At 31.2% G+C, this 17,232-nt stretch overlaps 1 protein-coding gene and 1 long non-coding RNA gene across 2 annotated transcripts; one reads left to right on the top strand and one right to left on the bottom strand.

Moving 5' to 3' along the window:
* Positions 1-757: 757 nt before the first annotated feature.
* Positions 758-16,776, bottom strand: LOC138133115 (peritrophin-1-like). Its single transcript, XM_069050919.1, has 5 exons — positions 16,617-16,776; positions 16,364-16,552; positions 6,355-6,543; positions 1,103-1,105; positions 758-1,042 (listed from the first exon to the last, which is right to left on the bottom strand). Exons 1-5 carry the CDS (start codon positions 16,672-16,674, stop codon positions 852-854), a joined length of 630 nt encoding a protein of 209 aa, XP_068907020.1. The 5' UTR covers positions 16,675-16,776; the 3' UTR covers positions 758-851.
* Positions 6,611-8,369, top strand: LOC138132693 (uncharacterized). The gene is made up of 2 exons (XR_011160159.1): positions 6,611-7,493; positions 7,542-8,369. It is a non-coding gene; the product is annotated as an uncharacterized lncRNA (long non-coding RNA).
* Positions 16,777-17,232: the final 456 nt, after the last annotated feature.

Below are 17,232 nucleotides of genomic sequence, written 5' to 3'. Positions count from 1 at the left end.
ATAACCTTAAAATGCATTCACGTTGTTTTAAAGCTCAACGTGAATGCATTTTAAGTTTATCATCGAGTCAATTGTTAAGCAACCACAATGGTACCAATCCAATGGTCAAAGTCGGTTTGCAAGAGAAGAATACTCAGACATCCCGGAAAATTCAGCAACATGTTATATTCATTTTGGTAGGTTGGCATGTCAGGCACTTTAGTGAAGAAATCAGTGTGTCTAACGTTAAAAAAATAAATCATGGCCTGCTATTATGCCAAAACAAACGTGAACGGTGTTTACTTCTTTAAACTATTGTTACGTTTTCTTTATAAAATAGGTATTTTCTTTCTTCTACAAACCCACATATTTTTTCAAAAGTATATTACCACATTTGCGATTACGTGTGTGTTTAAAAAATGAACTAAACATTCTGTTAAAATGATGATTAGTAATTAATTCCAAACCTTGACAATTCAGTTTCATACACTATATAAAATGCTACAAAAAATGCTGTAATTTGTACCGTGTGATCGAAAATAAAAAGAATTAGACCAGGCCATGTGCTAATAATCATGGCCTGATCTTCTACTTCTTCTATTTTCGATCGCCCAGTATATGCTTTTTCAAAACCGATAAATTATACTTAATACAATTTACCTTTAGTATCGTCTAGTTACCAGTTACTATAACACGAAGAAGAAACACCTGTAATAACCAAATTTAACTAGTAAATAAGAGTAGGAAATTATACCGAAGGAAAATCACAGTGGTAAAATAAGTTTAGTAAAGTTAAATTATATTAATTGAAATGAAATAAATAACACACGATAAATTAAAATACAGAATGTGTATCTGGTAGTTTTCTGGTTTTAGTTATTTGCTGTTCGACATCCCGCTCTCCAGGGCCAGTCGCAAACATTCTTCCTGGGGTTGAAATGCAATCCAGCAGGACAACGGAACAAGTAAGGAGTACCATTAGAGCATTCGTAGAATTTGGTACAGTCTCGATCGGGAATGTAGACAGGATAGGCACCATCCCTCGGAGGACATCTTCTGTGTCCTGTTTTATAAATCCATTTGTCAGCAAGAGAAAAATTTTGTTACTAGTGTAAGAACTTACCAACTTCTTCAGAAAATGCAGCACATGCAAGCAGTACAACGAGAAGTGAATAAAACATTTTGACGTTATATGTTCGTTTTACTTAGTTGTTTTATGGCTTTAGTGTCGAACTGATGCTGGTGCGTTCGCTTGGGAGCTTTATATACTCAGTAGCTTAGTAATCCATCACTTGAGTTAGCTTTATCGATGATAACAATAATAATTATTTCAAACTTAAGAATTTGTAAATAAAGATTAAAATCAAATGATGATGCAATACAATAAAATGTAATGTTGTAAGAATCAAATGGAATTTTTATTATACAGGGTTATTCTAAATGATTGTAGTCGAAGTAGGCGTGAAAACTGAATGTAAAATTTATGGTTGCCACTCCACATAAAAAAATCATCAAAATGATGTGTTAAATTGGGTGCAAAACAACTCAATATTTTTAAAATTGATTGTAGAACAACTCAATATTTCTGGATTCAATCGTTAATTTAACAAAATCCTCATCACCGCACTTTTCACCTAAAAAATGACAGTGACAGCGACACAACTGACAGTTCACATGAAAGCGGCAAAAACGTAATAACATGGGCATGGCCTACTTCGACTACAATCATTTAGAATAACCCTGTATTTAAAAGTAGTGAAAATGAATATTACTTAGGTATATTTTTCAATAATTTCGTGTCATATTGTCCGATTTGAGAAAAATATTTGACAGTTGTGCGCAACATTCCCTAATGGACCTTAAATTTGCATTTGTGGACTTAGACCTATTGGTCTCTTGTATAATTCATTTGCATGAAGAAAAACAATATCATTAATGTCATCGGAAACCGACTTATCGCGGAATCAGGCGATTCAAAATCAAGGAAATTCCTTTTCGAGACGATTTCCCTTGCCATTCAACGTGGAAACGCTGCAAGCATTCGGGGCACTTTTCCAGATTCCGCAATATTATCGGAAATTTTTGTATTATAAAACAAAAATGTTAGGTAATTATGTTATTAATACAGGGCAAGTCACATAAGGTTTATTTTTGAATTTATTTCGTACGCAACCAAAAATACTAATTACGCTGACCACTTGATACCGTTTATAGTATGATTGAATTTAGTAATCAACGTAGGTATGTAATTTGAATGAAAATGTCAAAATGACGTTTTCCTGTTCTGAATAATGAAATCAAAAATTAAATTCATCAACTGTCATTTTGACATTTTTAGCCAAATTACATACCTATATGCCATTCACGATGTTTTGGCATAAGGGGAGGCCATGGAAAAAGTGCATTTAAGTTGGCAGTAAAGCTGTCTGTTGAATTAGGTTATGTTTTTCTAAGTTTGAGGTTATAAACTGCGTCATTGTCTAGTGCATTGTTGTCAGTTTTACTAGTTTGCATTAGAACAATACTCACACATTTTTAATCCAATTTAACAAAACAGGAAACTGACTTCAACAGACTACAGAATAGTAGGGACCGGGACCGGAAGACGAAGTGGCTCCTGTTAATTTATGCACCACTTAGATAACCCACCTATACAGTGTCTTAACCAACCAGTTAGTAATTTCTCAATGAATTTTTCATTTTAACCAAAACATTCCTAGAACTAGATTGTATAAAATCTTGTACCTACTTATTAAGCCTTACTTTATTCGAATCTTTCTGCAAAATATTTTCACACCCATCGTCTATGACACAAAAGAACAAAACTATTCAACTTCCATAATTTCATTAGAAAATTCTGAATCATCATTACATGCATCAAAATCCCAATCAAATTCCGAGTCACATTCTCCTAATGAAATTATTAAAGGAAGAACGTTTTCAAATAAAAGATTTCCCATTAATTTTGCCCAATTTTCCGAAATAAGTTCTTCACAATATCTACAAAAATGTTGGCAAATTTAGGGAGTACATTTCAAAATAGACTCAAGCCATAAATTCACAACTCTATCGCAAAGTTATAATAGGTCTTACAAAGCCCCTGTGCCATTTCAATTGGGTCGTTGTTTCTTCCTTCACTATCCGTGCTACATATTTATCTTGTACTCACCTACGATTCAATTTATACACAAAAAAAAAAAACTTGACTTCATTGTAACTTACTGAAAATATGTTCTGCAGTCTAATACAAACACCATCAATACGTTTTAAAGTCGCTTAATTATGATTACAGTAAATTCGGCAACATGTTACGTTCATTTTGATAGGTCCGCATGTCAGGCACTTTAGTGACAGCAGAGGTGACAGAAATCAAACATGTATCCAACGTTAAAAAATGAAATCATAGCCTCCCCTTATGCCAAAACATCGTGAATGGTATATACGTTGATTACTAAATGAAATCACATTATAAACGGTATCAAGTGGTCAGCGTAATTAGTATTTTTGGTTGCGTACAAAATAAATTCAGAAATAAACCTTACGTGACTTGCCCTGTATAAAGTTCCTTTTTATATCAAAGATGTTTCTATTTACAAAAATTTTAAAATGTTATATACTTTTTCGCATAATCGTGTTGTTATAGCTAGTTACCATTGTTGCTGATACAATCTGAAAGTTGAACTTATGTAAGTAAATAACGGCACCGATACCTGCTGAGGTAACTCATTAAATGAAAATGACATTAATGAAATCAATGCCTTTAAAATAATCCTGTCAAAAAGTGATTGTGCGAAAAACGACGGTTATTAAGTGCCATAACAGAATCTCGGAAGTTGAAAAATCTCGACTTCGTCTCGATTTTTCAAACCCTTCCTCGATTCTGTATAATGCACTTATTACTAATCTTATCCCAATATACTACAATGTCATTTAACCTCAGTAGGTATCGGTGCCGTTATTTACTTACAGCCATAAGGCTGTAAGTGCAACTTTCAGATTGTGTCAACAACAATGGTAACTATAACAACACGATTGTGTGAAAAATATTATATTTAACATTTGATAATTATTACATTCCATCTGATGTAGTCGAAGTCTTAAGTGGCTGCATTTTCAGTGTTAATATTCTTGATCCATTAACACATTTACATATAATATGTTGAAGTGGTAATTTTTGATTTTGACCTATTGAGCTAATCATTGCAATCTAGAAATCTGAAGTATAGTCAGGTAGGTAAACAAATATTTTTCATATTTTTCAATTCGTCGTTGCGCCATTGATAAAGCAAGATATTGTCACGATAAATTCAGAAACTTGTAAGAGAGACTTTCCACTTATTTTTTTGAAAATAACAAAAATAATACGACGTACTTTTTAGGAGATAACTTTTAGTAGGTACATGAAATAATGTGTTTTATTTTTAAGTTACAATATTCGTTGCAAACAATTGATTATTAAATTTAAGCAGAGATAAGACATCAAGCCTTTTAAGTGGTAGGTATTCGTTTAAAGTTACTCTAAGTATAAATCACTTAATATGAACAACGACAACGATTTATTCAATTTAAATAAATCGCCAGATCAAATTCTTCTATGTTCGAAGAGGTATTAACTCTAGGAAAGATATTATAACCCTGTATTACATGTATTATTATTCATAGAAATAGCACTATCACACAGGGTTATATTTTAACAAATGTCTCATACATGGTAGTTGGCTGTGATGTGTAGAATATATTTGCCGCCTCTTCTGTACTTGTAAATTTGACATTTGCCAGCTCACACTTGTCACTTTGCAGATTTTGTAATTCATGACATTTTGGTAGTGTTAACAATTAAAGTCTTCTAAGTTAGTTGAAGAACTAAAACAGTTTGTTCAATACAGCTTCATGCAAAATATCACTTACTGCAGGAAGTAGTAAACATTTTGTTTACACCTAAACACTTTCTTACTTATTAAGTAAGAATGAAAATAAGTGCAGTTGTTCATTGTTGATTGCGAAGAATTAACTTCTTACAAAATATCCCAATGTTATAGATCACGAGTTCAAATTAACTAGAAAGCTTCTAGTAATTAATGGAGAGAGCACAACCCACACATATTTTGCAATATGTATTGGATTATTTTAAAGAACAAGTGTATTTATCCTCAAAGTTGGCGTTGGAGAGTCGATTGAGAACGCACCACTCGTGTAAAAGCGTAGACTTAAACAGTTGATCTCTAATTATTTATTTCCACCTTCTAAGTAAATGACACTTTATAGGTATTTGTGCTAACTAAGTAAATGGGTAATTACAGGCAGAGCCCTGTAATATTTAACAGGCACGTAGAAGAGACCTGTAAAGACTTTACAAGGCTCATCAAAAAATAAATAATCAAAACTAATTAAATGATTTTTTTTTAAGTTTATTACAAACACAAACAAATTTAACTATCAATTGTTGCAATTACATACGTTAATAATGCATTTTAATCCGTTTCGCAAGTCATTTTCATATCGCTCCTGGGATCGAATCAGTAGAGAGCCGCACTTGCAGCGTTGGTAATTCCGTGGTTATTTTCTTGCATTTCAAGAAAATCGCCTTCAAAGTCTTCATCGGGCATTAAAGCCATTCTTTCTTTTTGCAACAAATTTCACAAAACTTCTGACAGTATTTTTGTTGTTTATCTCAACACCATGATGACGTAGGTATAATTGCCCCACCGCCTTTCATTGCAAAATTTTTATAAACATAAATAACAATTAAAAAACGAAATTTAAAGGCTGAAGGTGGAAATAAAAGTTTGTATGCAACTCGCTTAGCAATTAATCTTTACTGGGCTTACTGGCTTATGGAGACTCGTTCCTTACGTCACTCGTCCAACAAGTGCCAGCGCGCCCGTAAAGATTAATTTACTAAGCTCGTCACATAAATAACTATTATCCGTACAGTACGTTCACAATCAAATCTTCAACGCCTACTTTGAGGATAAATTTAAATAAACGCTTGATATTACATGTGGCAGAACATAAAATTAAGTGAACAAGTGTCTGGAGCATAGATGTGCACATTTTTTCTTTGAAGCCAATAGATTTGTTTTTGTACTATTTTATTCTTCAATAAAAATTTCAATTAAACAGTCCAAATTTGTTACGGAGTGATTAGACATTAATTATTTCTTGCAAAATTTTCTGCTTACTAGTTACTATTTAGTACTAACTATACTGTAAGAAACATTTATAACAACCAAACTCAATTGGTAAATGAGAGTAGGAAATTATATCGAAGGAAAAGTGCTATGTAGGTTTAGTAAATTTTATTTATATTTGAAATGAAATAAATATAACACGATACATAATATACATATATGTGGTAGCTTCCTGGTAATATTTAGTTATTTGCTGTTCGACATCCCGCTCTCCAGGGCCAGTCGCAAACATTCTTCCTGGGGTTGAAATGCAATCCAGCAGGACAATCGAACAAGTAAGGAGTACCATTAGAGCATTCGTAGAATTTGGTACAGTCTCGATGGGGAATGTAGACAGGATAGGCACCATCCCTCGGAGGACATCTTCTGTGGCCTGTTTTATAAATCCATTTGTCAGCAAAAGTAAATTTGTTATTAATAATTATAAGAACTTACCAACTTCTGCTGAAAACGCAGCACATGCAAGCAGTACAACGAGAAGTGAATAAAACATTTTGACGTTATATGTTGGTTTTACTTAGTTGTTTTATGGCTTTGGTGTCGAACTGATGCTTGTGTGTTCGCTTGGGAGCTTTATATACTCACTAGCTTAGTAATCCATCACTTGAGTTAGCTTTATCGATGATAACAAATAATTATTTCAAAATTAAGAATTTGTAAATAAAGATTAAAATCAAAGGATAATGCAATACAATAAAATGTAATGTTGTCAAAGTCGAATGTAATTTTTAACAATAATAGATATTTATACACCAAGTGAGTTAAACCAATGTTTATTCAAGAGAAGAATGTTTAGCTCAAGAGCGCGAAGCGCGAGTGAGCTAATTCTTCGAATGAATAAACATTCGTTTAACTCACGCGGTTTATACAATATTTTATTCAATTTTGCGACAGACAGTTTCAATTCACGAATTATTATGAATTATGCAAAATACTGCAACAAAAATCAAGTCTGTGACAGTGGCAACACTTCCGTGACAACCATTTTGCTATAAACAATTATTTTAGTGTCAATAATTTTCGTGAAAAATGTCGGAGTCAGAAATATGCGACGAAACGAGATTTTTGTTCCGGAAGATGTAATGAATGAAGCACTAGAAGCAGTAGGCAAAGTAGTGCCAGTAAAATCTAAAATATTGTACGAAAAAGGGTATAATTGTTTGTGTAATTGGAGAAATAAGAAGAACGCCCGGGGGTCGACGTGAAGATAAGTTTGGCTTATATTTCGGAGCTATCAAAATCTGTAAAATCATCTTAATTGTGGGCATACCGTTCACAGCTGACGAAAATGTTATTGATTAAGGAAAATGTCGATATAAACAGGTTTGTGGATGTTTATCTATAGAATTTGTGCTAAATTAAGGTTTGTAGATTCCATCAAGTAGAAACATTTTTGAAGCAGCATTCTGTAGGACACAGGGCAAAGAAGTAGAAGGTTTTGACACGGGAAGAACAAGTTCTACATACATACGAGTACATTATATATCTGTTCTTTAACAAAGATTGAATTAAAATTTTTTTAAATCGCTAGTGAGTTATAGTATATTGTTATATAAGTGAGGAAAGGGATGCATTGCTAAACGAGAATGACAATTGGATCACGAGCGATAGCGAGTTGATCTAATCATTCAAGTTTAGCAATGGACCTTTCCTCACGTATATAACATACTATTTTTTCCAACGTCAAGAGCTTTCGGTTTATCTTGCATAGGATTATCAATTTATTATTTTATACAAATCAACATACAAGTAAAATTTGAAAATCACGTTTCCATGCTCACAGTAAACAATAAAATTTAATTAATGAATGTCAAGTCGTGTTTTTACCAAAACTTGAAAATCAATCAGAATTTACTAAACAAATAGTGATGGAAGTAGAAGATAGTGTTGTAAATTTACCAAATACAGAAATTAAAGAAGCAGCGAACTAGGTATCTTTGGAGTTATTACCTATAAAATCTCGAGCACGCTACGGAAAGGAATACAATGCGTTACTGAGATGGAGACAAGTAGCAAGAAGCGCTAGTTTGGCTTCAACGTCAAGCTCTGTACCGACACGTTATTTAGAAAAAAAAAAACAGGAACATTTGGAGTTTTAATTCGTGTAAAAAATTGTACATTTAATTTCTATAATACTGATAAAAAAAGTTAAGTATCTTTGTAAGTGCTAATTGTTAATAAAGAATTCTTACAAATGTATATTTGAACGTTATTTTAAAGAAAGTATGTACATACCTAAATGGGGATCAAATTTTTGTTTTACTTTCCCCACTAGTGAGGGAAGTGATTACTTTCCTCACATGTGATGCAAACGCCTACTTTCATCTCTAAATTGAGTGATGGAAATGTCATTTTCAGACTTGACGTTGGAAAAAATTTTTTTTAACTCACTCTACCGAATAAACAATTGTTTACCTTGGTTGTTATGACGTTGATAAATACGGTTTAAAACGTCAGAATTGAATAAAATTATAAAACATAAATTGTATTTGGTTGTTGTCAAAGTGTATGGAAATAATAAATTAGTTATCACTTGAAACGGAAACGAATGTCTGGCAATATTATTTTAGGGTAACAACAAAATTTATAAATTAGATCTTGTTGCTTGATCATAAAAAAAATAAAGTACCTAACGTTAAAATATCCGAATCTAATAACAACAATAAAACTATCCCTCCGCCATTGTTTATTACTTCTGTAACTGTTTTGGTTTTGTCTGTAAAACTTACATTCGTATCATATTGTATAACTAAGAAGAAAGACTTTGGCTAAAATTAGAAATTTAATATAGATACAGAAATCCAATTAAAAAGAAAAATCTAATTAAATTACAACTTTAACTTTCAAAATTGCTATTAAATTTGGACTATTAGACTACACCGACTGGTTTGTCTTATAATAATTTATTTGTATAAGGAAAGATAAAAATCGTTAGTAATTTATGCAACGAGTGCTTGAAATAGTACTTTTCTTTATGAATGGGAAGTATAGTAAGCCTGTGCGGCAATCTCATGACCGAATAAAGACACTTTAAGCCTGAGTTCCTTAAGTTGTTTCGACTGTCTGCAATTATAAAAGTAATCAATATCAAAACACAAATCTAAAATTTGGTTTTGAAGTCCTATTCGCAAGACAAGTTCAATTGTTTTCAATGCATTTTTATGATTTGATTATTTTGGTGCATTTTACTTTGTTCGCTATCGTGCAGTTAACAGTTATTTAGATCAAAAAAGCCCCTGAGATTTTGGACGTACGTCTGCTAGAGGATAAAACTCTATTTAAATAAAAACAATTTTTATTTTCCATTTGTTGACTAACATTTGCTATGGCATTTGGGGTACGTACTGTTAACCTCCCAGCTTCTTTTTTATGGACTACATTTTCAGTTTCTCGAAACACTCCAGGCAACAGCGCTGTATGTACTATTGCGGGCAAAAAAAGTGGGACATCAAATTTCTGTCAGTTTTGAAAAATTCGATGTAGTTCAAGCTTTATTGTCATTTTTTTTGACACTATTCCAGCTGACAGTTTAAGAATTTATTTTATACTCCTATTTTCCTTTTCCAAATGCCCTCTTCTTTTGATAAAGGTAGATTTTGATTGGAACTTTACATTAAATAAATATTCACTACGTGCTTACTTACAATCATTCCCTACAACCTACAATACTTAATGACAACGTCAATCAATTCAAAGTAGGGTTAGAATCAGGTAAAGGTTATTTCACATTAAAAGTCAAGACAATGACGTTGATGTCCCACTTTTTTTGCCCGCAATAGTACATTCCCTGTTGTTGAAAACACCATTACGAAAGTAAGATTCAATGATAAATCTTTTATGTTCTGAGGTAAAAACCATTTGATTAATAGTGACAGTTATTTGACGTTTATTAGCTGAAGTTAGCAGAGATACGAAAAATCTGACCCTGTCAAAGTCATAGCCGCCCCTTATCTAAGTAATTGTTGATCGTACGGTATTATCATTAATACGCAATAAAAATACTGAAATATTGTTAAAAAAACTTTGCAGTCGTAGAAATAGTAGTTTATTTAACGAGTTCGTGGGCCACTAGATAAAACAAGATAAGATTGTCACAGTGGCGTCGGGAACTTGTAAGACAGTCATTCCACTCATATTTTTTGATTGAAACAAAAATAATACAAGTTAATAATACTTTTATAAAAAATTTGAAAGTGACATTTGAATAGTATATTATGTAACAAGGTTTATAAACGCGTTTTTACTTTCGAGTAATATTAGGCACGAGCGTAGCGAACGTTTAATAAAACGAGTGTCAGTTTATAAATGAGTTGCATCCTATACATTTTTTACGATTAAATAAACAAAACAAATAAAACAAGTATCTTCTTTCAATAAATTTGGAAGCTGATAAGCGTCAAATTATGTCTTCAAAAAATTCAAGCTGTGTTTAAAGAAACTTCGAGCGTGTTTAATATGCCAAAAACGCCCGAATGGACTAATGACTAATGATAATGAACAATCGTATATAAAGTGACGTTTTATACACTATTTATCAATGTGGCATTTAGAGAAGGGAATAGAAAACTATTTTTAAACAATCACAATATTTGATTCAATTTAAGTAAATTCATAAATCAGATTCTGCTCTTGTTTGTAGGGGTAAAAACTATTTCTTTCTTCGAAAGATATTATCTACAGGCTGTAAGCTATTTACGAAATATGTGTTAATTTGTTTTATTAATTTTTATTGTGTTGTGTGCATAATATTATTAATACCAGAACCCGGAAATGTGAATCAAAATTGAGATCAAAATGTAAAACGATAACTTACGTACTTAAAATATAGTTATTTCGGAATATCTTATTGTTATTATCGTTAGTTTTTCAGGTATCCAGTGAGTAAGGAAATACCTAAGTTATATCTTTAAATTAATGCATGGTAATATTTTTGCAAAAATTAAAAAGAAATATCAGTGAGATTTATTTAGGTATCTTATTTATTTTAACTTGTTACCTTGCGCAACAATCATATGCACTGCAATCCTTATAAAGCCAATGCAAATTCCATCTTAATCCAGTAGATGCAACTTGATAAAAAGTTTTATTGAAAAAAATCGATATTAAGATTATATTTTTATCAGGGTAGGAATCTTGACATTTCAATAACACACTTCATAATCCTGTTTTATTAAAGACTAAAACCCATTTCTAAATAAATAAGATATTCTGATGAGATACGATACGATGTCTCAATGAGTCTAACTTGAATGATTTAGAACCGTTGTTTTTTTTTTTTGTTACCAAAATCAAACTTTTGAATCTTCAACACGCAATTGCGTCTTTAATACATTCTTTCAAATTTGTCTCTCAGTGCACTACCTTTTCGAAAATATAAGGTTTTGTTACATTTTGTTTTCCATCAAAAACGAGCAAAAATTATTATCTTATGTTCGAGAAACAAGTTATTTCCTGATCATAATGTGGAAACAATAAATTAGTTATCTACTGAAAACAAAACGGATGTTTTCCAATCTTGATTTTCATGATATCAAAAATTAAAGTACTAGTGAAAACGAAGTACTTCACTTTTGAATGTCAACACTTAATAGTAGATAATAAAAATAACTATTAATTGTATCCGATATTCAATATTTTTTGAAATAAAAAACAATCAGATAAAATTAGTAGTTCAGTCACCGCTAATTTGAAATTTAGAAGTATTGTATCGTGCGTTCAAATTAAATTCTAGTCTGGGAAGGCGTTGGAAACTGTCAATTGTTGTGCTTTTTAAAAGCGTAGATTAATTGGAGCATGTTGACAGCTAACCTAAAAGCCAAAAAAATCTTTCTTTGTTTCTCTCTTTGCAATGTTTTAAGAATAACTTAAGGATTCCTATTCTCGAAGCAAATATCTAAGGGCATTCTTTGCTGAAAACAAACATGTTCAATTATGTTCAATTACGTTCAAATAACAAATCTGAATTTTGTGAACACCGTAAATAGTTCTAAGAAAAGTTAACTGTCACATCAAAATTGATAAGAGCCTAGTATCAAAGAATCGATTGATATTGTTTTTTTATTAAACAATAAATTGCACTACCGGCTCCGCTTCTTTGGGGGTCGATCTTGTCCACGATGACAACATAGGGTTAATAAGAAATAGTAAAGCTAAGGGCCTGATTTCAAGTCATGGTGGCAAATAGGTGGTGCAGCGCAAATGTGTAGCTATGTTTGTTCTACACATTAATTACCAATATGCGTCATCTTTCTCTCTTGCGCCATTACCATGACAACAAGTGCGACCGTCGCAAGTCAATTTGAAATCGGCCTCTAAGGATCGTGTTGTACTCAAAATAGTAAGACATTGCCATAAATAAATACAAACTCTTTGGTGGAAGTCTTCATTTCTGGAGCTCTTGACCAAATCAAACCATTGATGGAGCACCCAAGGAATATTATTTGTGAATTTTTGTTTTCTTTTTAATGAAATCTATTTGAGGCGAAATGTCATACAAACAGGTTACGTAAAATTAAACTAAACAACCCGTATTCGGTGTTGTTATTATTGTTCTTCGAAAATAGTATCCCTGTGTTACTGTTCAGACAAATATCATAACCAGCTCTCGATATGTAAAACCCTGTAAAACATAGATTAAGATAAAATTAAAATTTCTTTTCTCTTTTTGCAACTGTTAAGATCGTTATTTAAATGAATTGTAACGAAATAATGTAGAAAAAATTAAAAAAATTGTTACCTAAAGAATCGTTTCCTCGATTCACGAAAATAAAATTAATACCTACTTAAAGAATGTTGAAGCAGTATAAAAACAATTTTAGCTGTTGCTGGCATTAAAATAAACTTCAAAATTTGTACAGACGTTGTTGCTGGATCTGCTGATTGTTTCATTTAAAATATTTATTAAAAACATTAAACACAACACGAATTTTATAGTCATTGGATGGAGATGTACAATATACAGTTCTACACAGTAGACTTAACGAAACTAAGGTAGACGTAATTAGATATTCTTATAGTCACCAAAATACTTTTTAATAACAAGTAACTTACAAGAGGAAGTTGTTCACTATTCATCATATTACAAATGTAGTCGTTACATGACTTGATGATCGGTTTATAATTTGGTAAAGTCCAATTAAATTAAAAGAATTTTGTCGCCTGTTAATATAAATGAATAGGAAAAGCCGCTAAAAATTGTTAAACGTACACCTACAGACTTACATTACACTTACACACTTTACTACTTAAGGTTTAACTAAGTTTTGTTTGTAGAGTAAATTATATTTTAAATTTTTAAACTTTAAAATTTTGACACAATCGCATTTATTTTTCCATTCAAAATTTAAATCTAGCGATGTACATGCATTAAAAAGTGTCTTAGTAGAAGATATTTTTAAATATCTATCCGGCGAGCTCATAAGAACATCACTATTTCCTGCTTTAATCTCCCTCCTTTCATCACCGCCACTTTGCTTTTTTTGAACTACATTATCGTATCGCTAATCCTACTCTTTGCCAATGCTCCCATCCCATGAATGTCTAAAATCTAAAATCTAATGTCACACGATCTGACTGATTAGTGTAAGAATACTGAATTTCCGTTTGTCAGTTGAATTATTGTTGATAAAATCAATTTTTTCATCTGCAACATTTCCTGAGATTAATCCATCAAGACTGTGAGACAGATTTGAGATAAAATTTTCTAAGAAATTTCTAAAACAAAGGAGTATACTACCGATTCTTGAAAATAATGTTTGTAGTCATTTTTATTAACAATCGACGCCATAACGATGCACGGCAGAAAATTTATCGTGAAGTGACTTTATAGGCTATAGGGATTTGGGCAGAGAACTTGTAAAAGCAGCAACTAAATATTGTGTCATTTTTTTTAATTTACAGATAAATATTTTTACTTCCATAATCTTCCAAAAAAATTTTTAAACTTATTTCCGCAAGCAAAGACGACGACTTTAAGCGACAAACAGCATGCAATAAATTAAAAATAAAAAACATTTCAGAAAGAAAACGATTGAAGGTAGAATCAAAAAAGACTAAGGCTAAGAATGAAAATGGGTTATGGCCAATAAATATATGTTTCAAATTTGACTACCGCAATTGGTAGATCGAAAAATACAAAAGATTCATATTTGTGATTTATCAAACTCAGATTTCTAGATTGCGTCGATCATTTAATATAACTAAATCAAAAATTATCACATAAATACCAAAATGTGTTAATAGGTCAAGAATAATGACATTGCCATTGCAGCTACTTCGATATGCCGATTATGTGATCATAAATATGACATTGTCAGATTATCAGAAAAATTGTAGAAATGCTTTCAAATTATAGTCAATGATAATAATGTTAAGGCTTTTTCGAACGGGCTACAGCAAATATGAAATTTTAGTTTTATTTAAAGAAATTGCTACTACTTTAATGTCAAAATCTGGAAAATCCTTTTGTAACACAAAAAGGTAAAATATGATTGCTTGAATCTATTTATACACACCTGGAACTTTTGTATGTATGACAAAATTAACGTAAATAACAAAATGCAATTTGTAATTTTTTTTTTCTGGGAGTGTATGATAAGTTGCGACCTGTGGATTTATCTAAGAAAACATTAATACAATGGTCATTAAAATATATAATCTTATAAATTAAAATAACACCTTGATTTGTTATAAATATAATATAGTTTATGTAATAAAAATTCTTGGTGATACTCAGAAATGAATAAGTACTTACCTATATTTAAAGCTTAGATGCTTAGAGTAATATTGCGCATTGTTCTTCTATGTTCCAAGAGGTATTAACTCTAGGCAAGATATTATCCACTGGCTGTACACTAATTACGAAATTATGTATTAATTTGCTTTTATTACATTAACTTATATGCATTATATGATTAATTTTCTGAGTAAAACAATAAGTTGCTTAAAATATAATTGTTTCCCAGTATCTTCGATTTTTTAGGTAGATATTTATGACTAAGTATTCCAATACGAACATACCGAAATATGAGGTATATCATTTTATTTTATTTATTCAATTTTATTATACAACTTTTTCAAGAAATTTTCATTAATTAATGTAAATATACGGGGTTATCATAAATGTTTCCAACAACTAGTTGGCGCAGACTTACGATGTTAAAAACATTTATAATAACCTTGTATTACATGTATTAGTATTATTATTCATAGCAATAGCACTACCACACAGGGTTATATTTTAACAAATGTCTCTTACATGGTAGTTGGCTGTGATGTGTAAAATATATTTGCCGCCTCTTCTGTACTCTTAAATTTGACATTTGCCAGCTCACACTTGTCACTTTGCAGATTTTGTAATTCATGACATTTTGGAAGTGTTAGCAATTAAAGTTTTCTAAGTTAGTTGAAGAACTAAAACAGTTTGTTCAATACAGCTTCATGCAAAACATCACTTACTGCAGGAAGTAGTAAAAATTTTGTTCACACCTGAACACTTTCTTCCTTGTTAAGTAAGAATGAAAATAAGTGCAGTTGTTTATTGTTGACTGCGAAGAAATAACTTCTTACAAAATATCCCAATGTTATTGATCACGAGTTCAAATTAACTAGAAACCAGAAGGCTTCTAGAAATTAATTGAGAGAGTGTTTTTATCCTCAAAGTTGACGTTGAAGAGTCGATTGAGAACGCACCACTCGTGTAAAAGCGTAGACTTAAACAGCTGATCTGTAATCATTTATCCGTACAGTGCGTTCACAATCGAGTCTTCAAAGCCTACTTTGAGGATAAATTTAAATGAACGCACGATATTACATGTGGCAGAACATAAAATTAAGTGAAGAAGTGTCTGGAGCATAGATGTGCACATTTTTTCTTTGAAGTCAATAGGTTTGTTTTTGTACTATTTTATTCTTCAATAGAAATTTCAATTAAACAGTCCAAATTTCTTACGGAGTGATTAGACTTTAATTATTTCTTACAAAATTTTCTGCTTACTAGTTACTAGTTAGTACTAACTATACTGTAAGACATTTATAATAACCAAATTCAATTGGTAAATGAGAGTAGGAAATTATATCGAAGGAAAATCACAGTGCTATAATATAGGTTTAGTAAAGTTTATTTATATTTGAAATGAAATAAATATAACACGATACGTAATATACATATATGTGGTAGCTTAATGGTAATATTTAGTTATTTGCTGTTCGACATCCCGCTCTCCAGGGCCAGTCGCAAACGTTCTTCCTGGGGTTGAAATGCAATCCAGCAGGACAATCGAACAAGTAAGGAGTACCATTAGAGCATTCGTAAAATTTGGTACAGTCTCGATGGGGAATGTAGACAGGATAGGCACCATCCCTCGGAGGACATCTTCTGTGGCCTGTTTTATAAATCCATTTGTCAGCAAAAGAAAAAATTTGTTATTAGTAATTATAAGAACTTACCAACTTCTGCGGAAAATGCAGCACATGCAAGCAGTACAACGAGAAGTGAATAAAACATTTTGACGTTATATGTTGGTTTTACTTAGTTGTTTTATGGCTTTGGTGTCGAACTGATGCTGGTGTGTTCGCTTGGGAGCTTTATATACTCACAAGCTTAGTAATCCATCACTTGAGTTAGCTTTATCGATGATAACAAATAATTATTTCAAAATTAAGAATTTGTAAATAAAGATTAAAATCAAAGGATAATGCAATACAATAAAATGTAATGTTGTCAAAGTGGAATGTAATTTTTAACAATAAAATTATAAAAGAGTACCTATATTAAAACATGAATTCTATTTGATTGTTGTCAAAGTGTATGGAAATAATAAATTAGTTATCACTTGAAACGGAAACGAATGTCTGGGAATATTATTTTACGGTAACAACAAAATTGAGAAATTAGATCTTGTTGCTTGATCATAAAAAAATAAAGTACTTTATGTTTAAATATCTGAATCTAATAACAACAATAAAAATTATTATTACTTACATTGTTTATTACTTCTGTAATTGTTTTGGTTTTGTCTGTAAAAATTACATTCGTACCATATTGTATAACTAAGAAGAAAGG

This window comes from Tenebrio molitor, chromosome 6, assembly GCF_963966145.1.
Source record: "Tenebrio molitor chromosome 6, icTenMoli1.1, whole genome shotgun sequence".
NCBI classification, from domain to species: Eukaryota; Metazoa; Arthropoda; class Insecta; order Coleoptera; family Tenebrionidae; genus Tenebrio; species Tenebrio molitor.
Note: the sequence above shows the minus strand (reverse complement) of the source record. Positions and strands in the feature narration are given on the sequence as shown.

Coding starts and splice junctions, on each gene's coding strand:
- LOC138133115 (XM_069050919.1), bottom strand. CDS start 16,674: ATGTTTTATTCACTTCTCGTTGTACTGCTTGCATGTGCTGCATTTTCC. Junction 16,553..16,616: donor TGCATTTTCCGCAGAAGTTG/GTAAGTTCTTAT, acceptor TTTATAAAACAG/GCCACAGAAGATGTCCTCCG. Junction 6,544..16,363: donor ATGTCGAACAGCAAATAACT/AAATATTACCAT, acceptor TTTATAAAACAG/GCCACAGAAGATGTCCTCCG.